Below are 24,968 nucleotides of genomic sequence, written 5' to 3' on the forward strand. Positions count from 1 at the left end.
CAGGTCCCTGGTGTGTCTAAATGCTGCCCCTCCCTTCGTGGATAAGCAGCTTACAGGATCACCATGCCACCTGGAAGGAAGGTGCTGGAATCCTGAGAACCCTTTTAGCTGGGGCCTCGCCCTCTCCCTCCCATCAGACTCCTGGGCCTCCTGGAAGTCCCTGCTGGAATCCCTGCTGGTCAACCCCCCATCCTCACTCCCCCCCCCCCCATATCCTCCAGGCAGGATGTGCTGCTATTAATAAGGCACCGGTCCTCTCCCTCCTTCCTGCAGCTCTCCCTGTGGAAAACTGCCGTTGGCTGGGCTGGCAGGGAACTCTGCTGGGTGATGACCCCAGTCACAGTGGGGCCCCCAACTTCGCCCAGCGACCAGGGGCAGAGGACAGGTAGTCTGGGAAGAAAGCCAGTGTTTGTGTCCCCCGGGGTACTCCTGGGTGCCCGCCCTTGACAGTGTCTTTCTTCTGTCCAAATGTCCCTCTGTCCATCTGGATGCCTTCTAGCTGCATCTTGCCTCTGTGCTCACCCTACATTGGCCTTCTCTGAAGGGACATTGCTTGGGCATCTGGCAAATTGTGGATCAACTTTTGCTTCTCAACTCTTCTTTCTTCACCTTCCTGCTTCCTCTCTCTCCCTCTCCCTCTCCCTCTCCCTCTCCCTCTCTCTCTCTCTCTCTCTCTCTCTCTCTCTCTCACTCTCTCTCTCACTCCTCTCCCTCCCTCTCTGCCTCCCTCCCTCTCAGGGCTGCTGCTGCTGCCTGCTGCTGCCTCCTCCTCCCTCCCTGAGTCTGCAGCGTGACTGGAAATAGGCTCAGCTCTGCTCTGCTCTGCTGCGCCCAATTCTCTGCAGCACCGGCCTCTCTCGCTCACACAGGGTCTGGACTCTCCCCTCACCTCTCTCACACACACAGCCTCTCTCTCGTCACTCTCTCGTTCTCTTCCTCTTCTCCCGCTATCCTTGAGGGTGGTGTTGGGAGCTGCCACACCTGACTGCTTATCCTTCAGGCCCTGCCTCATGCTCTTCAAGCAGGCAGAGCTATGGATACCCCACCAGGGCAAGCACAGCATGGTGAGTAGAGCGGCTTGACTTTTAGAGTTCTGACAGTGCCTTCTTCCCTGCCTAGGAGGGCGTCTCTGGGTTGTGGTTGCCAATGGAGTCCTGGAGATGCTGCAGAACAGAAGGCAGCTGGAATGAGCCTGAGGCAACCGGGTCTTTGGACCCAGGGCCAGAAAGTTAGCATGCCTTGGAACGGCCAGCCAGGTTTTCAAGTTACCCAGAACAGCTTTGGGGATTGAGTTTCCCAGAGGAGAAAAGGATTTTAGGACCTAGGGCTCCATATATAGGTCACAAAACTCAGGGCCTGGATGCCGTCACTTCTCTATAGCAAGGGGGCTTTTTTTTTTTCTGCTGTATCACTGAGGTAACGGAGTCAGGGTTGGGATGGCTTCTTCTGCTTTTCGGTGGCTGCTGAAGGTGGGCAAAAGTGCTGAGGTCTGCATGAGAAAGAAAAAGCGGCTCTGCTCTGGTGCACTGGGCTGCAGATGTGTCCAGATGTGCCCGGCCAACCTCAGAGGGGCAGGTAGTGGCCGACTACATTTCAGTGACCTGGGTTTGTTCTGAACTTAGCTCTGGTTCCTCACGGTTAAAGTGGCTGTGATGAGGTGACCTGGTGAAGGGATCCAACTGACTATAACTGGTGGCTGTCTGTTGTCAAGACCACCAGTCCTGGTCTAAATTTGTAACCTGCCTTCCTGAATATACAGCTGTGATTTTGCTGCTTTTGAAACAGGTAGAGTAGGAAGACCAGTTACTGTGTGGAGAGAACCTCAGCAGCACTCTACAGGGACTCAGGCCAGGTGCTGGGGGCCAGGTGCTGCGGGCCAGGTGCTGGGGGCCAGGTGCTGGGGGCCAGGTGCTGGGGCCAGGTGCTGGGGCCTAGGTGCTGGGGGCCAGGTACTGGGGGCCAGGTGCTGCGGGCCAGGTGCTGGGGGCCAGGTGCTGGGGCCTAGGTGCTGGGGGCCAGGTGCTGCGGGCGAGGTGCTGGGGGCTTCTTGCTGAGGTGGGCTCCTGCTTAGTACTAGATTACTGATTTTGATCTGTCAGTCATTTTGCCCTCATTGTTCCCCACGAATGCTAAGTCCTGCTAGTACTCCTCTTTACTGGCGACACGGAGAAAGCCAGCCCAGCTTGTGATGACATCCAGCCTCCCTCCCCTGAGTCACAATTTCCTTTTTTCCCAGCATGGTGGGCAAACCTCAGTGCTTATGAGGCAGAGGCAGGCAGATCTCTGACTTTGAGGTTAGCCTGATCAACACAGTGAAATCCAAGCCAGCCTTTGCTACATAGTGAGACCCTAAAAAACAAACAAATAACAACAAACCAAACCAGCCAAACAAAAAACCCTGCCCTTCTGACTCAAGCTGTCCCCCCTTTGCTCTGGCTGAATGTGAGCTCCAACAATAGTGGGAAAGGCTGGTTCTGCCTGAAAACCTTCAGTGTCTGTCCTGGGCTCTCTGTGGGGGAAGCCTCACTTCTGGTCCCAAGAATGTGTCTAGAGGTGCCAGTAGCAGAGAAAGGTGTGAGTTTTTAGCGTCAGAGAGGCAGGAGAAATCATTAAGGCTCATCAAGCTGTTCCTCGCCCTTCTGCACCTCAGTAGAGAAACAGAAGTAGACCTTAGCCTGCCTTGACTTAGGGTATTTATGTTCAGAAACCAGGAACTTGCTGCAACCTCTTCAGGGTGCCCAGGAACATGGAGTGCCCCGTCTCACTGGGCTGAGAAGGTGGTTCTGCCTGTTCCCTACCAACCAGTTCTGCGTTTCCTTCAGAAAGTATGATAGTTTTCCACTGAGCTCCTTAGCTCTGGATCGTTTGCCGTGTGGGGAAATGCTGAGACACAATGAGGGAAGTAGACATTTGACCCTTAGCTCCTGCCCTTCTGCCACAGAGGGGAGCAGGATAAGCTTAGCAGTTGAATCACCATAGCTGAAGCCTATGAAGAGTAGGCTGGCTCAGAAAGGCCACACCTCACCACAGGGCCAGCCTGTGTGGGCAGGCACTTCCTTTGGGCAGCATGTAATTACAGAATAGCTTATTTTCCCTCTTCTTTACTGTCTTTAATCCCCCGTCTGGAGTTGGTGCCCCTGGCCAGACATGACATGTGGGGGCAGATGTGTGCAGACAGCTCTGGAGGCGTCCTGTCACCCTCCAACCATGCCTCCCTTACCTGGAGGGGAGCAGAGTACCTGGGCGAGGGAGATAAGTGATGATTGGTGAGCAGTCCTGGACATGGGGCTGCAGAGACGGAGATAGCAGGTGTCAGAATGGCCACTTCGTAGCCTGGGGACCCAGTGAGTGGTCTGCAGGCCACTAGAGGAGAGGTGCCTCCCAGTTCTCTGGCTTCCCCTGCGAGGTTTTTCTCAGTCTTATTGGGGCCTGCGCCTTCCTGGGCATACTGTCCTAGCTTGAGGTCCAGCAGCTTCCCTGATAACCTTACGGCCCTGTGCAATCTGCCTGGGTCCTTTCTCCTTCCTTGTCCCAGTCTCTTGGGCATGCAGCTCGTATCTCTTCCTGGGGTCCTCCCTCCCTCCACTGTTTTACACGTGATGAGTTTGGTATGGCCTGTGACTCCTATCCATCCCAGGAACTGAGTCCAAGAGAGCAGGAGTGGTATGAGGGAAGGAGCTAGGGTCCCGGGCTTCTTATACTGGCCCCAGATCCTCTTCCTTCCTTGACAGGGAGGCACAGGCCCAGCGGGGCCTTTGCAGCCAGTGCTTTGTCTTTCTTCTCTAGGACCCCCATGGAGGCTTCTGCCTTGTATGAGATTAGACTGCATGATAGACTGTAGCTGCGCTGAGCATTTGCTTGTGTAGGACCCTGGGCTCTGGATGGCCAGGATGCTACTAGATTTAGGTAAAGAAGCTAAGACTCTTGGGGTAGCCAGTGATAGGCAAAAGTGGGGACTTTATTCATGTGTACCCACAATTCATGGTACGTGGCCCTGGGCCTCTGCCCCTCAGACCTGGCAGCCCCTTGGAGTCATGCAGGTGTGTGTCCTCCCCAGGGCCAAAGCCAAGTGAGCAAAGAGAAAGCCAGGGGTGCCTTTGGAACCAGTCAAGAAAGAGTAGTCAGAGTGACAACTAGGCAAGGCCAGAACAGGTCCCTGCAGAGGGCAGAGATGGGGCCATTGGCATAGAGGGGTGGGACAAGGAGTCCAGGCAGCCAGGTCTGCGGTCTCTGCAGCCTCCACAGCCCTTATCCTCATAGACAGTCTTGAGGTGTCTTGGTCTAAGGACTTACTGCTCTTGCTTAGACTTGCCCTGATGGGAGCTCTTCAGGGGGTCTCTGGGAAAGACCCGTTACTCTTTGTTGCCTTAACACTTGCACCTGTAGAACTGTCCAGTGGACCCCACCCCACCCCCAACCTCTGCTTCATCCCAGAAGTTTAGGTGCAGTGGGGTCAGAGTGGTACCTGGACAGGCACATCCTTGAAAGCTGCAGGTACTGATGCAGGCTTGGTGTTGACATCGCTAGCTAAGGAGTCACCGGGGTTGGAGAAACTACTTGTGTGGTCATTCATTTTCACATCCATTCAGCAGGTGTTCATCGAGCTTGTGTGTGTGGTACCCTATGTTGTGGTTCAGTGGGGAGAGCTTGTGGAGATAGGAGAATTCAGTACCTGTTTCAAGGAATTTAAGGTACAGTAGGAAAGCCAGACTCCAGAATTCGTTCCATACGGTGCAGGCTGAAAGCCAGGCTGCCCTGGTCCTGTCAGAGTACAAATCTGAAGCGCAGCTCTGGGCTTTAAGGAATTGCCCCTCCCACAGGAGATGACATTTGAGCTATCTTGAGGAAGTGAGAGTTGTCTGGTAGCAAGTACATCTTTGGCTATGAAGTACTCAAAGGCCTTTACACATGAGCTGAAGGAGCAAGGACCTCAGAAGAAGAACAGGGAACAGGCTGGCAGGCCACAGGTCCCCAAAGCCTCGCAGCGGGCACAAGGGTGTGATGGAGTGTTTTGTCATTGTTGTTGTTTAAGACAGAGCTTCTCTGTGTAGCCCTGGCTGTCCTTGAACTCCACTGCCACCACTACCACCACCATCCCTGGGTGTGGAGTGGGTTTTAACAGTAAAGGAGAGGAGGCTGGAGAGATGGTCCAGCCCATAAAAGTGCCAGCCATCAAGTGCCCGAGCTAGGTCCCTGCGACCCATGCGATAGAAGGAGAGAACTGACTCCTGGAAGATGTCCTTTGTCACCGTCAGTCAATCAACTCTAAGACAAATGTAAAGGTGAGGGGCCAGCTGTTGAGGAACTCTTTCTCTGCCTGGGATGCTGCAGAAGCGGCTGGCCTCCATCTGGAACAGGAAGTGACATGTAGGCCTTGAGAGCGCATAAGTGAATCCAAACTGTGGCAGGATCTCTCTGGAAACACCCAGAAACTGGCAAGGATGGGCAGTGGTGTGAAAGGAGGAAGAATAGTTGGAGTCAAAGGAGGAGGAAACATGTCTGTGCGTGTGGCACACACCTGTAACCCCCGAACTCAAGGCAGAGGCTGGCTCGAGGACAGCCAGGGCTGTTAACACAGAGGAACCCTGTCTAAACAAACAAACAAACAAAGAGGAAGCAGGAATGGGTGGTTCTCAACAGAGAGCAGACTGGCTGTAAGGTCCCTCAACATGACTAGTTCCTATGCTCAGGGCCAGCTGTGGTGACAGAGGAGTGTGGCACAGTCACAGTGTAGTATTTTCCTAAGAACAGCTACTTGTGCTGGGCATGGTGGTGCACACTTTTAACCCCAGCACTCGGGAGGCAGAGGCAGGTGGATCACTATGAGTTCGAGGCCAGCCTGGTCTACAAAGGGAGTCCAGGACAGCCAAGGCAACACAGAGAAACTCTGTCTCGAAAAAACCAAAAACACCCCCTCAGTCACAGTCATAGGGGAGGGGAGTAAGGGGAAAATGGGAGGGAGGGAGGAATGGGAGGATACAAGGGATGGGATAACAATTGAGATGTAATATGAATAAATTAATAAAATATATTAAAAAAAAAGAAAAGAAAAAACCAAAAACAACAAAACAAAACAAAAAGAGCCTCTAGTTGCCTTTTCCCTGACGCTATAGTGTTACAAATAGTGTGGTATTAGAAGGTAAAAGTGGTAGTTTTCTCTTTTTCTTTTTTTTTAAATAGCTCTTTGTTTTTTCAAGACAGGGTTTCTCTGTGGAGCCCTGGATGTCCTGGAACTCTGTGGCCTCCAACTCACAGAGATATGCTTGCCTCTGCTTCCCAAGTGCTGGGGTTAAAGGTGTGTGCCACCACTACCTGACTCTATTTTTTCTTCTTCTTTTTTTTTTTTTTTTTTTTGTTTTTTGAGACAAGGTTTCTCTGTGTAGCCTTGGCTGTCCTAGACTCGCTTTGTAGACCAGGCTAGCCTCGAACTCACAGTGATCCGCCTGCCTCTGCCTCCCAAGTGCTGGGATTAAAGGTGTGCGCCACCACGCCCGGCTATCTTTTTCTTCTTAATTTAAAAAAATTGCTACATTTATTTGTGTGTGTATAGGTCTTAGACATCTTGCAGTAGTTGGTTTTTCTCTCCTACCATGTAGGTCCTGGGCTTGGACTCAGGCCCTCAGGCTCAACAGCTCAAACCTTTATTAGCAAAGTCATCACCAGCCCTAGGATTTTCTTAAATGCCTTCCCCAGGAACAGTTAATTAACGTGCTGAGTTAGCTCTGGTAAAGAAATAGGCGTCACAGGGCATGGCGATGCACACCTTTAATCCTAGCACTCAGGAGGCCCTGTGAGTTCAAGGCCAACTTAATCTACAGTTCCAGGACAGCCAGGAATACATGGAAAGATTTGCCTCAAAAACAAAACAAAGCAAGACACAAAACCAGCAAGCAAGCAAACAAACAATGACAATGAAATAGGTATCTTTTGGTCTGTGAGATCTGAAAGACCCTTGAAGTAAGATGGGGGTGAGGGGTGGAAGTTTGAACAGGGCAGGAAGGCCGCCCAGCTCAGCGGGGCAAGGGCTGAATGAGTGGACTGAGTGGACAAAGTGAATGAAAAAGAGAAGTAAAATAGAGGATGTGACTGCCCCTAGGTGTGGTGGAGGAGAAAGTTTATTGTAGATGAAAGGGAGAGCATAGGCAGAGGCAGACATCTGGGAGGGTGCAGAGTGGACAGAACTGTGAGCCATGTGAGGATGGGCAGAGGGGAGGGAAGAGGAGAGAGGAGCCAGGTGTAGCATCCAGGAGGGCAAAGTACAAAAGGGGCAGGTAACCAAAAAACGGTTGGATTATGTAGGGAAGAGCTGGAGAGTTGGGTATGCAGGCCAGGAGGACCCTGTAACAGGTATGAGCTGAGGGATGCTGGGAGAATCTGGCAGCCAGATTTGCGTTGATTTCAAATAGGTTCCTTAACCATTTTTCACAGGGCTTGAGACTTAACTGAAAGCACTGTTTTTTGCTTTTATTTTTAACTTGGCTTTAAGAAGTATAGGGGGGCGGGGGTGGGAGTGGTGGCACACACCTTTAATCCCAGCACTTGGGAAGCAGAGACAGGCGAATCTTTGTGAGTTCGAGGCCAGCCTAGACTACAGAGTGAGTCTAGGACAGCCAAGGCTACACAGAGAAACCCTGTCTCGAAAAAAAATAAACAAAACAAAACAAAAACCAAACAACAACAACAAAAGAAATGTAGGGGGTCAGGAGAAGGAAGAGAAGACTGTGACCAAAGAGTAGGTCTGGGCGGGCCCTGGGGAGATTCTGACTGTTGGTGCTTCCCTGCAGGGAGAGCCCCCCTCTGCTCTGGGCCTGTCTACCCGGAAGGCCCTCAGTGTCCTGAAGGAGCAGTTGGAGGCTGTATTGGAGAAACACCTCAAAGAACGGAAGAAAGGCCGCACGTGGAAGGTGAAGCTTCCTCAGGGGTAGCCAGAGCATGGCTGGGTAGGCAGAGAGGCAGGGAGGCCGTGTCTCCTGAACAGGGAAGACTCGGCTGAGACTTCATGCAGTCAGAAGTCTCGCATTCCTGGCAGTGATGCTCCACTCCGCTTGCTGGAGGTGGCCAGAAGATGCGGGCAGGCCCGAGGCATAGGCGGTAGGTTGTGGCTAGCTGGGTTACTCACTTGCCTGCCTGTCGTGTCACCTTAGGAGACGTGGAGAAGCAGCTTCCTGCACCTTAATAACCGCTGCTCCTGTTTCCACTGGCCGGGGGCCTCTCTCATGCTGCTGGCTGTGCTGCTGCTGCTGTGCTGCTGTGGGGGCCAGCCAGCTGGGAGGTAAGCAGGGACCACGACTCCTGTAAGCTCCATTCCAAGCCTTAGATACGATATCTCAGGGCTCTGATGGGGACAGGAAGCAAGCTAGAGGAATGGGGCATCTTGGGATGTGGGCCTGGCTGGGAGGCCATGCTCTTCTCTGTGTCCCTCAACACCAGCCGTGGAGTGGAGCTGGTGAACGCCTCTGCGCTGTTCCTGTTGCTGCTTCTCAATCTGATCCTCATTGGGCGGCAAGACCGGCTGAAGCGCCAGGAGGTGGAGCGCAGGCTCTGGGGAATCATCGACCAAATCCAAGGTGAGACGGAGGGTTGGACCAGGCCAGAGGAAGGATGTGATGTGACACGGACTTAGAGAAGGGTCCTGTCCTTCTGAGCAGGATGGGGAGGCCTATAGGATAGCTGTGGGTACCGGGCAGTGAATGGTGGCACTGTGGGCTCTTGAGAACACTCTGTCCCTTGATGAGAGTTTTTTCCACATCTGTCTTGTCTGCTGGTACAGGCCCAGAGGAAGAGAAGCTAAGATGCCTACTAGAAGGGTTGAGCAGGGGAGCTGGGGCCCCAAGACGATCAGGATCAGTTGGTTTTCAAGTAGAGGAGTGTGCCTAAAGGGGAGGGCTCCGCCCACATTCTGCCCAGCCATTGCTTACTGAGCCCCCCCCCCCCCACCACTGTAGCTCAGGGCTCTGGAAAGACTGTGGCTTCTGCGCCCCAGGGGCATGTGACAGTGTGAGAGGAGCTGCAGCTCCTGCTCTGTAGGCTGTTCTCTGAAGCAGATCAGTGCTCACTGAGAATCTGCTGATTTGCTGATTTATTTATTTATTTATTTATTCCGAAATGCTGAGTTAGTTATAACCATGTACCTGGTACCGGAAGTAACAAGGTAATGAAGAAAGGTGGGCCCTGTTCTGTGAGCTGTCTCTTGCCCAGGAGCACAGCACCCAGGCTAGGGCTTGACAAGGGTAGGATCCCCTGTAGAGAGAGAGGCAGGATTAGAAAAAGGCTTACCATTGGCCACACAGGTAACAGATAAACAGTCTAGACCCAGCCAGGGCTCCTGACAGGTGACAGGGGATCCCTCCTGCCACTCCAGGCATTTTTTTTATGTATTTATTATTATGTATACAGTGCTCTGCCTGCATATAAACCCACAGGCCAGAAGAGGGTATAGATGGTTGTGAGCCACCATGTAGTTGCTGGGAATTGAACTCAGGACCTCTGGAGGATCAGACAGTGAGTGCTCTTAACTGCTGAGCCATCTCTCCAGCCCTGCTCCAGGCATCTTAGATGCCACACACAGCTCCTGAGAGCTTCTGCCACAGGCTTCCAGCCCTGTTCAGCCTCTCCTTTTTCTGTTCATCATCCCATTATGGTCTCCTCTGCCCTAGAGGCCAGTGTCAGACTTGCTTTGTGTCTGTCTTCTGCTCATCTCAACCTGGATTGTTTCTCCTTCCTTGTCTCTAACTGACAGAGTCTTGCTTGTTCTTCCTGGCCTGGGCCCCATGCTGCCTCTTCCTGGAAGCCATCTCTTGTTGCCTGGCTTGTTGCCTTACTTCCTCCCCACAGTGCTGGAATTTTTTTTTTTTTTTTTTTTTTTTTTTTTTTTTTTTTTTGAGACAGGGTTTCTCTGTGTAGCCTGGCTGTCCTGGACTCTCTTTCTAGACCAGGCTGTTCTTAAACTCAGGGAGATCCGCCTGCCTCTGCCTCCTGAGTGCTGAGATTACAGGCATGCGCCACTAAGCTCGGCAGAATCGGTCTTGATATACGTGGCACTAGGGAAGGAGTCTGGGGAAGGCATTGTTGAAACATGGGGTACATTTGCGTGTGTGGAATGGGCTGTCATTCCTGTTTTCATTAGATGCTCTCAGGGATGGAAAAGAGATCAAGTGGCCGAACGCTATGTATCCAGACCTTCACATGCCCTTCGCACCTTCCTGGTCCCTGCACTGGGCTTACAGAGATGGACACCTGGTGAACCTGCCAGTTAGCCTGTTGGTAGAAGGAGACATCATAGCCCTGAGGCCTGGCCAGGAGTCCTTCGCCTCCCTGCGGGGCATCAAGGTAGTGGGGACAGCTGGAGGAGTGTCTAAAGTTAGGTGTCCTTACGCTAGATCTTGAGGCTTCCTGGGCAGCTTGGGGAGCTCACAAGGATACTTGGGCAGGTCTAGAACCTCCTCCTCCTCCTGTTGCTCTTTCTTTTCCTGGATCCTTAAGTCCTAGAAACCCAGGTCCCAAAGGGCCACCCCAATAGGCTCATTGCTAGTGGAGAGGCCCTAACCCTGGGAGCTATTTCTACTTAGCTGGCAGTGTTGAGGAAGAGTGGTGTCGCCCACCATGGTGGTGCACACTTGTAATCCTGGCACTGTGGAGGCTGAGGCAGAAGGCTTGAGGGTTCCCATGCAGCATGAGCTGCTACACAGTGAGACTCTCTCAGGAGACCAAAAGGAAACAGCCCCGTGCCAGTAAAACCCACCACAAAGCACTCTAAAGGAGCCTTTCCCTCTGCATCACTGCTGGCAGGATGATGAGCACATTGTACTGGAGCCTGGAGACCTGTTCCCGCCCTTCTCTCCACCACCCTCACCTCGGGGAGAAGTAAAGAAAGGGCCGCAGAACCCCCAGCAACACCGCCTCTTCCGAGTCCTGGAGACACCCGTGATTGACAACATCAGGTAACACTGTTATTGTCATCCTCCTGCCTGTTTCCTGTGACTAGGAAGGAGCCTCACCCATTCCTGGCCCTGCTGACGGTAGGCCCCCTCTTCAGCTCTTGCACTGAGAGGATGCCTATGGCAGTGGTCACATCCCCTCTCTCAGGGCACTGTGTGGTCCAGGCTGGGCCAAGGCTGACTAAGGAACCAAAGACATGGAGGTATTTGGTAAATCTTGTCCAGGAGAGAGGCCCAGAACCCTTTCAATGTGTGAATGGCTAGTGTCTTCCCCCAAGAGACTGAGGGTTGCCTCTTTCTGCAGATGGTGCCTGGACACAGCCCTATCCCGCCCCGTCACCGCTCTGGACAACGAACGGTTCACAGTACAATCGGTGATGCTTCACTATGCTGTGCCTGTGGTCCTGGTGCGTGAGGGGCTGCCAGCTCAGATGAGAGCACATGGAGAGGGGGGTGTGAACAGTGGTGTGAATGGCACAGGCAAGGCCTACAGCTCAGTGCCTCCCCAGGGGCCGGCACTAAGTCTGTGCCCATCCTGTCCCTGCAGGCTGGCTTCCTCATCACCAATGCCCTGCGCTTCGTGTTCAGTGCCCCCGGGGTCACTTCCTGGCAGTACACCCTTCTCCAGCTGCAGGCAAGGATGTGCCCTGCTTCCCTGTTGCACTTCTCCGCAGCCCAAGCATCCTCGAGACTGTCCCCTTTGTCCCCCCTTCCTTCCAGCTCCCTGGACAGGTGTCTCTTTCTCCCCAGGGGATGGGGATGGCTACACAGCAGGGTATCCCTCCCCTTTTTCCCTTTGCGGCAGCAGCTCCTTAGGATCCTGGGTGCTTCACTCTCCCTCAGGTGAATGGCATGTTGCCCATCCTCCCTCTGCTCTTCCCAGTCCTTTGGGTCCTGGCTACCGCCTGTGGAGAAGCTCGTGTCCTGGCCCAGATGAGCAAGGCCTCACCCAGCTCCCTGGTAGGTTGTTCTAAGAAGTGGGGCATAAGTCCACTTTCACCTTGGTTTTAGCATGTCGAGGCCCTGGGAAGCTCTGTATGGGTTCAGGTACTTCCTGTTTCCGGGTAGGTTCCAGGCCAGGCCCGGGTGTGGGTCCACCAGTGGGGAGCTGGGACTGCCTGGTGCTCTTTACCAGAGGGCTTAGCGATAAGGAGCCTTTGTTTTTCCTCACTGATGTTCACCCTGTCTCTGCAGTTGGCCAAGTTCTCTGAGGATACTCTGAGCAGCTACACTGAAGCTGTCTCCTCTCAGGTAAATTGCTGAGATACATGGATTTTCCTCCAGGCCCCTGCAGGCACGAAGTGCTGTGCCCTCCTTCCTAGACTTCTATGATTCTGTTTGAAGCCTTGAACTTCCAGCTGAGCATGCGGTGTTCTCCCCACCCCATCTGTGTTAGGCGTGACCTAGGCCTGATTCTATGTCAGTATCTTGTCCTAGAACCCCACTTCCCAGCATCCCTCTGGACTTTTCTTGATTTGGGCCCTACAGGGTGTCTCGAGGGAAATAAGGCTAAACCCCAAATATCCTCACAGACTGTCTGTCTCCTACCAGGAAATGCTGCATTGCATCTGGGGTCACTTTCTGAGGGTGATCCAGGGGACATCACCAACACTGAGCCACAGTGCCAGTCTGCTACACAGCTTGGGCTCTGTTACGGTGAGGAGGCTCTGCTGGGAGGCTGCCCCTGCGCACTACACCTTCTGGCTGGGTCTGGATGGTTCATCTGGTCTGTGTGGCCACTGGGCAGTCAGAGTAATACTGAGTCTTTTTCTAATCCTGCTTCTCCTCGTACAGGTGCTGTGCTGTGTGGACAAGCAGGGGATTCTATCATGGCCAAATCCCAGCCCAGAAACTGTGCTCTTCTTCAGTGGGAAGGTGGAACCCCCTCACAGCAGCCACGAGGACCTCACAGACGACTTGTCTACCCGCTCCTTCTGCCATCCTGAGGTAGAGGAGGAGGTATGGCCAGCTCTTACCCGGATAGCTTGGCTGCTTAGCTTCAGAGCTGCCTGTGGCCTTGGGAGGGCGAAAGGGCTTAGGCTTCCTGGGAGCTTCTTCTGAGCACTAAGGATGAAGGATAAGTGGCTAGGTATGGTGGCGCATGGCTTTAATCCCAGCACAGAGGAGGCAGAGGCAGGAGGATCTCTGAGTTTGAGGCCAGCCTGGTCTATAGAGTGAGCTCTAGGATAGCCAGGGCTACGCAGAGAAACCCTGTCTCACAAAACAAACAAACAAAACAACAACAACACAAACCCAAACAACAAAGAACAAAGGCTAAGGCAGTAAGAATTCCAGCACTGCCCGCCTCCCTGCTGCTTGGGAGCCCTGGGACTTTGGTCCTAGACCTGTGCTCCTGTCTCCTCAGCCCCATGAACGAGATGCTCTCCTGGCTGGCTCCTTGAACAATACTCTGCACCTTTCCAATGAGCAGGAGCGTGGCGACTGGCCTGGCGACGGTCCCAAGCCCTCAGAACCCTCCTGTCATCACAAAGTCCATGGCCGCAGCCAACACCCATCTGGTTCCAGTGTGAGCTTCAGTCGGGACACTGAAGGTGGAGAGGAGGAGCCCAGCAAGGTGAGAGGTTGGGACAGAGTAGAGAAGCCACCTTCTCTGTCGCAGATCTCCCTGCCTCCCCTATCAAAGGGACGGAAGAGCACATGAGTTGCAATCAGCCCTTCTTCCTGTGTTTCTCAGGCCTGGTCGGCAGGGTGACCTCCTGGGGTCCGAGCCAAGGCGCCTCTGTGATGGGGCTTTGTCTCATCCAGCATTTCCCCAGGTTTTCAGCCCCCTAATTAGAATCTTCTAAACACACGCATCAAGGCTCCCTGTTAGACACAGGCTCCCTAGCTAGCACAGGCCCCTTGTGCCTTCCCTGTGTAGGCACTGCCAGGCTTGTTGGGTGTACGTCCTATTCTTGAACTTAGCCAAAAAGCCAGAGAATAATTGGTGTGTGTGTGTGTACACACACACACACACACACACACACACACACACACACACACACACACACAGCCCCACCCTGCCCCTGACAAGAAGCCTGAGGATGGGGAGAGACTCTCAGCAGAGACAGGAGCGTGTGGCCACTAGCACCCTCCCTGGAAAGATGGGCTTTCTTGTGGGGGGCTTTCTTGTGGGGCTAGTTCTGGGCCTGCTTGGGTATCAGAGCCCTTCCTCACCCCCTCCCAGCCTGGGGCTTCCCTTACCCTCACTTTTCCTCCAGGCCCAGCCTGGGACGGAGGGTGATCCCTATGAGGCTGAGGACTTCGTGTGCGACTACCACTTGGAGATGCTCAGCCTGTCCCAAGACCAGCAGAACCCCTCATGCATCCAGTTTGATGACTCCAACTGGCAGTTACATCTTACCTCCCTCAAGCCCTTGGGTCTCAACGTACTCCTGAACCTGTGTAACGCCAGTGTCACTGAGCGTCTGTGCCGCTTTTCCGACCACTTGTGCAACATCGCCCTGCAGGAGAGCCACAGTGCCGTGCTGCCTGTACATGTGCCCTGGGGCCTCTGCGAGCTGGCCCGCCTCATTGGTATGGCACTGTGGCACTGTGGGCGGGGCCTTCTGAGTGACTGTTGGCCTTTCAGAACAGGCCTGGCACTGACTGTCCCGGCATGGCTTTCATTCGTCATAAACATTGACCACCCTTAGCTTTTTAGTCTGGAAAGATGGTTGCTGGGGTATAAAAATAGCTGGGGCAAGCCGGGCGTGGTGGCGCACGCCTTTAATCCCAGCACTCGGGAGGCAGAGGCAGGCGGATCGCTGTGAGTTCGAGGCCAGCCTGGTCTACAAAATGAGTCCAGGATGGCCAAGGCTACACAGAGAAACCCTGTCTCGAAAAACCAAGAAAAAAATAAAAAAATAAAAAAAGCTGGGGCTGGCCAGGCTGCCTGTTCCACAGTGTGAGGTGGCCGGGGAGCCTCATCCCCACTCCAACGGCCCCAAGTGCTGTCCTTGTTCACAGGCTTCACCCCAGGGGCCAAGGAGCTCTTCAAGCAGGAGAACCACCTGGCGCTCTACCGCCTCCCCAGTGCCGAGACTGTGAAGGAGACATCACTGGGGCGGCCCTCCTGTGTCACCAAGCGGCGCCCCCCACTCAGCCACATGATCAGCCTTTTCATCAAAGACACTGCTACCAGTAAGCCTCACTTCAGCTCAGGGGCTTCTAAACACACCTCCCAAGGCTCGGTGGGCAGGAGCCTAGACCCCATCCCATGATTTCAGGGGCAGGAGCCTAGACCCCATGCCATGATTTCAGGGGCAGGAGCCTAGACCCCATGCCATGATTTCAGGGGCAGGAGCCTAGACCCCATGCCATGATTTCAGGGGCAGGAGACTACAGCCCATCCCATGATTTTAGGGGCCAGGAGACTACAAGCCCAGTCCATGATTTCAAGGTGGCGGAGGGCTAACAGCCACATCCCATGATTTCAGGGGCAGGAGACTACAGCCCATCCATGATTCAGGGGCAGGAGACCTACAGTCCATCCCATGATTTCAAGGGGCAGGAAGAACTACAGCCCATGCATGATTTCAGGGGCCAAGGAGACTGACACGACCATGCCATGATTTCAGGGGCAGGAAGACCTACAACAGCCAGCCCACTGATTTAGGGGCAGAGACACAATACAACAGCCATCCAATGATTTCAGGGGCAGGAGGCTACAGCCCATCCCATGATTTCAGGGGCAGGAGACTACAGCCCATCCTATGATTTCAGGGGCAGGAGACTACAGCCCATCCCATGATTTCAGGGGCAGGAGACTACAGCCCATCCCGTGATTTCAGGGGCAGGAGACTACAGCCCATCCTGTGATTTCAGGGGCAGGAGACTACAGTCCATCCCGTGATTTCAGGGGCAGGAGACTACAGCCCATCCCGTGATTTCAGGGGCAGGAGACTACAGCCCATCCCATGATTTCAGGGGCAGGAGACTACAGCCCATCCTGTGATTTCAGGGGCAGGAGACTACAGTCCATCCCATGATTTCAGGGGCAGGAGACTACAGCCCATCCTGTGATTTCAGGGGCAGGAGACTACAGCCCATCCCATGATTTCAGGGGCAGGAGACTACAGCCCATCCCGTGATTTCAGGGGCAGGAGACTACAGCCCATCCCATGATTTCAGGGGCAGGAGACTACAGCCCATCCTGTGATTTCAGGGGCAGGAGACTACAGCCCATCCCGTGATTTCAGGGGCAGGAGACTACAGCCCATCCTGTGATTTCAGGGGCAGGAGACTACAGTCCATCCCGTGATTTCAGGGGCAGGAGACTACAGCCCATCCCATGATTTCAGGGGCAGGAGACTACAGCCCATCCCATGATTTCAGGGGCAGGAGACTACAGCCCATCCTGTGATTTCAGGGGCAGGAGACTACAGCCCATCCCGTGATTTCAGGGGCAGGAGACTACAGCCCATCCTGTGATTTCAGGGGCAGGAGACTACAGCCCATCCCGTGATTTCAGGGGCAGGAGACTACAGCCCATCCTGTGATTTCAGGGACAGGAGACTACAGCCCATCCCATGATTTCAGGGGCAGGAGACTACAGCCCATCCCGTGATTTCAGGGGCAGGAGACTACAGCCCATCCTGTGATTTCAGGGGCAGGAGACTACAGCCCATCCTGTGATTTCAGGGGCAGGAGACTACAGCCCATCCCATGATTTCAGGGGCAGGAGACTACAGTCCATCCCATGATTTCAGGGGCAGGAGACTACAGCCCATCCCGTGATTTCAGGGGCAGGAGACTACAGCCCATCCCGTGATTTCAGGGGCAGGAGACTACAGCCCATCCCGTGATTTCAGGGGCAGGAGACTACAGCCCATCCTGTGATTTCAGGGGCAGGAGACTACAGCCCATCCTGTGATTTCAGGGGCAGGAGACTACAGCCCATCCTGTGATTTCAGGGGCAGGAGACTACAGCCCATCCCGTGATTTCAGGGGCAGGAGACTACAGCCCATCCTGTGATTTCAGGGGCAGGAGACTACAGTCCATCCCATGATTTCAGGGGCAGGAGACTACAGCCCATCCTGTGATTCAGGGGCAGGAGACTACAGCCCATCCCGTGATTTCAGGGGCAGGAGACTACAGCCCATCCCATGATTTCAGGGGCAGGAGACTACAGCCCATCCCATGATTTCAGGGGCAGGAGACTACAGCCCATCCTGTGATTTCAGGGGCAGGAGGACTACAGCCATCCCGTGATTTCAGGGGCAGGAGACTACAGCCCATCCTGTGATTTCAGGGGCAGGAGACTACAGTCCATCCCGTGATTTCAGGGGCAGGAGACTACAGTCCATCCCATGATTTCAGGGGCAGGAGACTACAGCCCATCCCGTGATTTCAGGGGCAGGAGACTACAGCCCATCCTGTGATTTCAGGGACAGGAGACTACAGCCCATCCCATGATTTCAGGGCAGGAGACTACAGCCCATCCCGTGATTTCAGGGGCAGGAGACTACAGCCCATCCTGTGATTTCAGGGGCAGGAGACTACAGCCCATCCTGTGATTTCAGGGGCAGGAGACTACAGCCCATCCCATGATTTCAGGGGCAGGAGACTACAGCCCATCCTGTGATTTCAGGGGCAGGAGACTACAGCCCATCCCGTGATTTCAGGGGCAGGAGACTACAGCCCATCCCGTGATTTCAGGGGCAGGAGACTACAGCCCATCCTGTGATTTCAGGGGCAGGAGACTACAGCCATCCCATTGATTTCAGGGCAGGAGACTACAGCCCATCCCATGATTTCAGGGGCAGGAGACTACAGCCCATCCCTGATTTCAGGGGCAGGAGACTACGGCCCATCCATGATTTCAGGGGCAGGGAGACTACAGTCCATCCCATGATTTCAGGGGCAGGAGACTACAGTCCCATCCCATGATTTCAGGGGCAGGAGACTACAGCCCATACCATGATTTCAGGGGCAGGGGGAAGGAGACTACAGCCCATCCCGTGATTTCAGGGGCAGGAGACTACAGCCCATCCCATGATTTCAGGGGCAGGAGACTACAGCCCATCCTGTGATTTCAGGGGCAGGAGACTACAGCCCATCCCGTGGATTTCAGGGGCAGGAGACTACAGTCCATCCCATGATTTCAGGGGCAGGAGACTACAGCCCATCCTGTGATTTCAGGGCAGGAGACTACAGCCATCCCGTGATTTCAGGGGCAGGAGACTACAGCCCATCCCATGATTTCAGGGGCAGGAGACTACAGCCCATCCCATGATTTCAGGGGCAGGAGACTACAGCCCATCCTGTGATTTCAGGGGCAGGAGACTACAGCCCATCCTGTGATTTCAGGGGCAGGAGACTACAGCCCATCCCATGATTTCAGGGGCAGGAGACTACAGCCCATCCCATGATTTCAGGGGCAGGAGACTACAGCCCATGCCATGATTTCAGGGGCAGGAGACTACAGCCCATCCCATGATTTCAGGGGCAGGAGACTACAGCCCATCCCATGATTTCAGGGGCAGGAGACTACAGCCCATCCCATGATTTCAAGGGTGGGAGGATAAGTCAAGTGAATGCTGGACAATTCCCCAAGTCCTTGATGTGGCAGGGACGGGGCTCAGAGACCAGAGTCACGGAGAATGGCATTCTCCAGAGGATATGGATTCCAGTGCTGACATGACTAGTCTAGTGGCATTCCACAGTGGCTTACTGACCAGGAGGTCTGAAAGGAGGGCTTTTTGTCTATCAGGAATGCCTTGACACCATCTGTAAGGACTGTAGTGTTCTAGGTCAGACAGAGTAAAGCAGGGCTGGTTTGTGGCCTCATGGTGTGGTCTCTTTTCCCCACCCCAGGCACAGAGCAGATGCTGTCTCATGGCACTGCTGATGTGGTCTTGGAGGCTTGCACAGACTTCTGGGACGGTGCTGACATCTACCCCCTTTCGGGTTCTGACAGGTGAGTGAGGGCTTTGCTGGTCTGCTTGCCTGTCTAATGGTCACGGGTATCTCAAGACCACTTGTCTTAACTCCTTCCCCGCTTCTCTGACAGAAAGAAAGTGCTGGATTTCTACCAGCGAGCCTGCCTATCTGGTTATTGCTCCGCCTTTGCCTACAAGCCCATGACTTGCACCCTGTCCTCTCAGCTCAATGGCAAGTGCATCGAGCTGGTGCAGGTGCCTGGCCAGAACAGCATCTTCACAGTGTGTGAGCTGCCTAGCGCTGTCCCCGTCAAGCCAAACCCCCGCCGCAGCAGCTGGAGCTCTGACGGTACCGTGAGCCTCTACCTCAGTGCGAGTGGCATGGGGCACCCTGGGGCTTCACAGGGCCATGGCATCACTCAGCAGCCAGTGCCACTGGCAGACCATAGGAACTGTGGTGCCAGTGTGGCATTCAGCAGCTCATGACATGGGGAAACCCTTCAGTTTCTCCTCATCTGCAACTACATGCCTCCTCCCCCTTCCTTCCTCATGGCTTTCTTGTGTCTGAGAGGATTAATGGATGTAAAAGTGTTTCTAAGAAAGCTGTAAAATGGTGGGTTCGTAAAGCATTACACTAGTTAGAACAGAGGGACAGACTCTGCCTTCCACCCCCAAGCCTAGGAGACTATGTGCTAAGGGTGGACCAGCCCCCTAGCCTAGAGCCAGGCTGGGCAGGCGCTGAGCCACGGACAGCCTACCTTCCCAGTACGGTCACCTCACTGATGGGTGTCTCTCATTGTCTTTTCTCTTATGTGTGTTGGCCCTGTGTGCACCTGTGTGGCTGCGTGTATGTGTGTGGTCCCCTGGGGCCCTTACGCTCATTGATTTGGGTGTGGCCTCTATGTGTGTGGCCCTGGGCTGCCTCCTGGAATCTGCTGGTTCCTCCATGTCCTGACTGGACTGTGTCCTGGTTGTCTTGCCACATGCCGGCTGGCTTTTGTGTCTTGTGCCTGCCTGAAGAAGGGATCGGGGAGGTGCTGGAGAAGGAAGACTGCATGCAGGCTCTGAGCGGTCAGATCTTCATGGGCATGGTGTCCTCCCAGTACCAGGCCCGGCTGGACATCGTGCGCCTCATCGATGGGCTGGTCAACGCCTGTATCCGCTTTGTCTACTTCTCTTTGGAGGATGAGCTCAGGAGCAAGGTGGGGAGAACCTTCCTGTTTGTCCCCCTGATCTTTCTGGGCCCTTCTGCTCATCACCATCTGCCTTTCACAGGTGTTTGCAGAAAAGATGGGCCTGGAGACAGGCTGGAACTGCCACATCTCCCTCACGCCCAACGGTGACATGCCCGGCTCTGAGATCCCTCCCTCCAGCCCCAGCCATGCAGGCTCTCTCCATGATGACCTGAATCAGGGTGAGGGCAAAGGCTTGTGGCGGGGATGGAGGAGTGTGGAAAGATCCCCTTCTTGGGAGGTACAGCTAGGAGAATCTTAGATCGCTCCCTCCTGTATCACACCCCGTCCGGAGATAGCCCCAGTGTCCCTGTAGCCAGTAACTGTTAAAAGTGGAGACCTAGAGGAAGAGGTTGTGTATGGTTTGCAGGGTGTGACTTAGCCTTCCAGCAGGCTGGCTCAGGGTGAGGACAGGCTTTCGTCCCTACAGTGTCCCGAGATGATGCAGAAGGGCTGCTCCTCCTAGAGGAAGAAGGTCACTCAGACCTCATCAGCTTCCAGCCCACGGACAGTGACATCCCCAGCTTCCTGGAGGACTGCAACCGGGTATGACGGGATATATCCTATGCCCCTGAAGTGGCCACAGAACTGATTCAGGAAGAGAATGGGGGGGCGGGGGAGAGTAGTAGGCAGGAGGGGTGGTGATCCTCTGCTCCCTGTCCTGAGACTACTGGCAGCTCTGCTTCCTCCAGGCCAAGCTGCCCCGTGGCATCCACCAGGTGCGGCCCCACCTGCAGAACATTGACAATGTACCGCTATTGGTGCCCCTCTTCACTGACTGTACCCCTGAGAGTGAGTGCTGTGGCCCCTCCTCCTGAGCCTGGCAAGGGGTGGCCACCATTGTAGCTCAGAGGGGATGAGAATTTTCTAAGCCAAGAGTGGAAAAATCTGGGCTGGGGCAGGGACTGGCTGGGGTCCAGTGGGATGATACTGTGGGCATCTCAGGGAGCCTGAGGTGAGTGAGTGTCCATGTGGTCATGCTGCTGGGTGGGGTTGCTCCAAAGAGGGTCTACTCGCCATTGCTCCCTGTGCTTTTGGCCCGTGGCTTCTGCTGGTCACCTGCACGGGGCTCCACTTGCTGAATCTGGTGACTCTCACCTGCCCACAGCCATGTGTGAGATGATAAAGATCATGCAGGAGAATGGGGAGGTGACCTGCTGCCTGGGCAGCTCTGCCAATCTGCGGAACAGCTGCCTCTTCCTCCAGAGTGATGTCAGGTCAGGGGCAGACACTGGGACTGTGGGCCAATCTCTGCTTCTCAGACCCTGGGTGGACAGGCCAGCATGTAGCTGGGGCCTTGCCTTGGCTCGGACCCAGGGGCCGCGCCTGCTAGTAGAGGGATGGGATGCTCCAACCTTGTGGTAGACAGCTGTGTGTAGTCACGGTGGATTTTCCCTTTATGGAGCAGCATTGCCCTGGATCCCCTGTACCCATCCCGCTGCTCCTGGGAGACCTTTGGCTATGCCACCAGCACCACCATGGCCCAGGCCTCGGATGGCCTTTCTCCCCTGCAGCTCTCAGGGCAACTCAACAGCTTGCCTTGCTCCCTGACCTTTCGCCAGGAAGAGACCATCAGCATCATCCGGCTCATTGAGCAGGTGGGTCTCAGATAAGCATTGGGGGGTTGGGGGGGGCGCACAGGCCCTCTAGGGTAGCCCTGAAGGCAGAGCTGCAACACATGATAGTCCTGGGCCCTCTAGGCTCATGCTCTCTGGCTTCCTGGCCTGTGGGAGAAACAATTGAAGCTCCCCAAGGCAGTTGAATCGGTCTCTGCTCCTTCCTTGCAGGAGCATCAGAGGCACGTGGCCCGAGAGCGGCCCGGCGCTCCTGGATTATAATCTGTCCCTCTTGGTCCTTAGGCTCGGCATGCTACCTATGGCATCCGTAAGTGCTTCCTCTTCCTGTTGCAGTGCCAGCTGACCCTTGTGATCATTCAGGTAAGTCAGGGCCTGGACAGGCATTGTCCCCTTTGTAAGGAAGGGACAGTCTGAGGAGTCAGAGGTGCAGTATAGTCACAAGTCCCTCTGTGTACTCAGCTTTAGAGATGATCCCACTGGTAGTAGTGTTCTCTCTTCCTTGGTCATCAGGGTTAAGTCTGTCGGGCAAGGACAAGGTAGCCTCAGGGTCTACACATCTGGTGATGCTTTCTTTCCTGGTTTAGTTCCTTTCTTGTCTGGTCCAGCTGCCACCACTCCTGAGTACCACAGACATCTTATGGCTGTCCTGCTTTTGTTACCCTCTGCTCAGGTGAGAGGCCTTGAAGCCCCTCTGTGCCCAGCTAGTGGGGTGGGGGTGTCAGTGGGCATCCCAAGGGGCCCAGAGTTTTCTGGCAGCATGCCTTAGGGCTCATCTCTGGTGCAAGGGGACCCTGAGACAAGGCCCTTTGTCTCAACTCCATCTCACTACTGGACTTGACCTCACTCCCAAGATTCCCCATAGGTGCTCCCTCAGAGAGTTGGGAGACAGTAGTAACCACTGTCCCTTTACCCTCACTTAATTTCAGCATCTCTCTTTTGGGGAAGCCACCACATAGCTCCATCATGTCTATGGCAACAGGCAAAAACCTTCAGTCCATTCCTAAGAAGGTAAGCAAGGCAGACCCTGATTACCGGGGTTTCTCAGACGAGCTGGGGGTAGGCCTCACCTGGAAGGCTCTGCAGAGGTCAGGGATCTGGCAGAGAGGTGGTGGCCAAAACTGAAAATGAATGTGGCCCCTGGTCCTTATCCCCCAAGGGACGGTCATTTGCTGAGAGTTTGCTAAACACGTAGAAAAGATGAGCAGGTGCCAAGCTTGCCTTGGAGCCTGCAGAAAGGCCACCCACCGTGGAAATGACTGTCCTTCCTCATGCCACAGACTCAGCACTACTTCCTACTCTGCTTCCTGCTCAAGTTCAGCCTTACCATCAGCTCGTGCCTCGTCTGCTTTGGCTTCACCCTGCAGAGCTTCTGTGACAGCGCCCGGGCCCGCAACCTCACCAACTGCTCATCAATCATGCTTTGCAGGTGAGTCTAGGTCTCCCCTCACCGTCCTGTCCTCCTGTCGGCCCTCAGGAGGCTGAGCCTTCGTCTCCCTCTGCAGCAATGACAACAGAGCCCCAGCCTGGTTTGAGGAGTTCGCCAACGGGTTGCTGTCGGCTCAGAAGCTCACAGCCGCCCTGATTGTCCTGCACACTGGTGAGGACTCTGTCTCGCTGGGGCTGCTGACGGCTAATGGGGAAGCCCCAAGGTGGGAGGCAAGACTTTGGGAAGCCTTGACACCCCATTGGCCAATCTTTCTAGTCTTCATCTCCATCACCCATGTGCATCGCACCAAGCCTCTGTGGAGAAAGAGCCCCTTGACAAACCTCTGGTGGGCGGTGACCGTGCCTGTGGTGTGAGTAGTGTTGGGGGGTGGGATCACAGATGGGAGGAAGACAGGTCTGGCTGCCCCCTTCAACTGATCGTACTGGGAAAGTAGTGAAGGAAGCAAGTGACTCTGGCTTCACACAGGGCTGTTTCCTTCCACAGGCTGCTAGGTCAGGTGGTCCAGACAGTTGTGGACCTGCAGTTATGGACACACAGGGATACCCGTGTCCACTTTGGCCTAGAGGATGTGCCCCTGCTGACATGGCTCCTGGGCTGCCTTTCCCTGGTCCTTGTGGTGGTCACCAATGAGATTGTAAAGCTGCATGAGATTCGGTGAGCTTGCAGCTCCACCTTCTTGTTGGCATCCTGCTCAGTCTATGCCAGCCTGTTTGCTTTCCTGGCACTGGATTGCACCAGCTCCTGTAATGCATGCCACCCCTGGCTATAGCCCTAGCACTCTGTACTTTTGAGACAGGGTCTCACTAAGTAACCTAGATGTCCTGATCTTGTAACCCTCCTAAGTCTCCAAGTAGCTAGAATTACAGGCCTGAGCCACCGGGTCAAGTTGTCAACTGTATTTTAATCTGTTTTACCAGGGTCCGTGTCCGCTACCAGAAGCGACAGAAGCTGCAGTTTGAGACTAAGCTGGGCATGAACTCTCCCTTCTGAGCCACTGGCCATGGTGCCCACAGTCGCCCTGGTTCCTGGGGGAGCCAGACCTACTCCTGAGTCTGGGAAGTTGGTGTCATGAATGCTTCAGGGTTTGTTTTTGTGCCTCGTGGCATTGGAGGCTCAGCTCTGGTTACTGAAGACCCTGGTCTCTTCCTGACTCTGGGGTTCTTCGTGATGAAGCCGAGGGGTTGTAGCCATGGTTTGACAAGACTGCCTTGGCTCTTCCCTGGACTTGCCAGGGGCACTCTTGAATGTATGACCTCAGGCCCTTGGTAAAGGGACCCTAGCCCCCTCCCCCATGAGTTGCCTCTCTTAAGGTTCCCCTCTTTCGACACCCTCTTGGTCTTGCATCTTCGGCAGCCTCAGTCTTTGTTGGAGAAGCAGTGACTGCCCCATACCCGTCTTCCCGGGCAAGGGCCCACCTCACTCTGAAGCCCGTGTCAGTTGGCCATAAGTCATCCGTGGAGGACCCAGTCCATCTCCGTGTGGCCCTGTCCTTGTTCTGGGAGACTTTTTTTACTTTTTTTTTTTTTTTTTTTTTTTTTTTTTTACTGGAAAATGAGCCTTTGGGGAACCAATGTCAACTGGTTTATATTAAAATTGTAAATTGCTTAAGAAAAGCCTGTGGTGAATCCATGAAACAGCCATGAAAGCGCGCCCCCCACCCCCGCCCCACCAGTGCTGAGTGCCCCCAGGTCTGGGCGAAGGGGTATGTATCCCTGGATTTGAAGGTCTGCGGCACAGATGCAAACACAGCCCAATCACATGGAATGACACTTTCATTGGTGTTAGTTAGGGGAAGAGGTTAATAGTTACAGAGCCTGGGCCCAGACCATCCGGGTCCTCCAGCAGGAGGTGGGTAGAGGGTTCTTCTGCGGTCTGAAGGCCTTCCCCTACT

The 24,968-nt window shown here is 54.5% G+C and overlaps 1 protein-coding gene across 1 annotated transcript; it reads left to right on the forward strand.

The window, feature by feature from the left end:
• The first annotated feature begins 760 nt into the window (after positions 1–760).
• Tmem94 (transmembrane protein 94) lies at positions 761–24,567 on the forward strand. Its single transcript, XM_051159048.1, has 31 exons — positions 761–1,064; positions 7,785–7,904; positions 8,145–8,272; positions 8,431–8,567; positions 10,127–10,329; positions 10,789–10,940; positions 11,242–11,344; positions 11,485–11,571; positions 11,781–11,897; positions 12,132–12,188; positions 12,489–12,593; positions 12,732–12,896; positions 13,303–13,512; positions 14,159–14,474; positions 14,907–15,080; positions 18,757–18,859; positions 18,953–19,170; positions 19,842–20,023; positions 20,097–20,235; positions 20,484–20,599; positions 20,746–20,845; positions 21,162–21,270; positions 21,462–21,651; positions 21,913–21,990; positions 22,215–22,300; positions 22,557–22,638; positions 22,908–23,056; positions 23,133–23,227; positions 23,333–23,426; positions 23,561–23,731; positions 23,995–24,567. The coding sequence occupies exons 1-31, from the start codon at positions 1,011–1,013 to the stop codon at positions 24,065–24,067; spliced, it is 4,113 nt and encodes a 1,370-aa protein (XP_051015005.1). The 5' UTR covers positions 761–1,010; the 3' UTR covers positions 24,068–24,567.
• The last annotated feature ends 401 nt before the right edge of the window (positions 24,568–24,968 follow it).

This window comes from Acomys russatus, chromosome 16 (genome assembly GCF_903995435.1).
Source record: "Acomys russatus chromosome 16, mAcoRus1.1, whole genome shotgun sequence".
Lineage (NCBI taxonomy): Eukaryota > Metazoa > Chordata > Mammalia > Rodentia > Muridae > Acomys > Acomys russatus.

Excerpts from the sequence above, each read along its gene's own strand:
- Tmem94 (XM_051159048.1), top strand. The coding sequence starts at position 1,011 with ATGCTCTTCAAGCAGGCAGAGCTATGGATACCCCACCAGGGCAAGCAC. Across the intron at positions 13,513-14,158 it reads GAGAGGAGGAGCCCAGCAAG|GCCCAGCCTGGGACGGAGGG; the intron begins GTGAGAGGTTGG and ends CTTTTCCTCCAG. Across the intron at positions 23,057-23,132 it reads TCATCAATCATGCTTTGCAG|CAATGACAACAGAGCCCCAG; the intron begins GTGAGTCTAGGT and ends CTCCCTCTGCAG.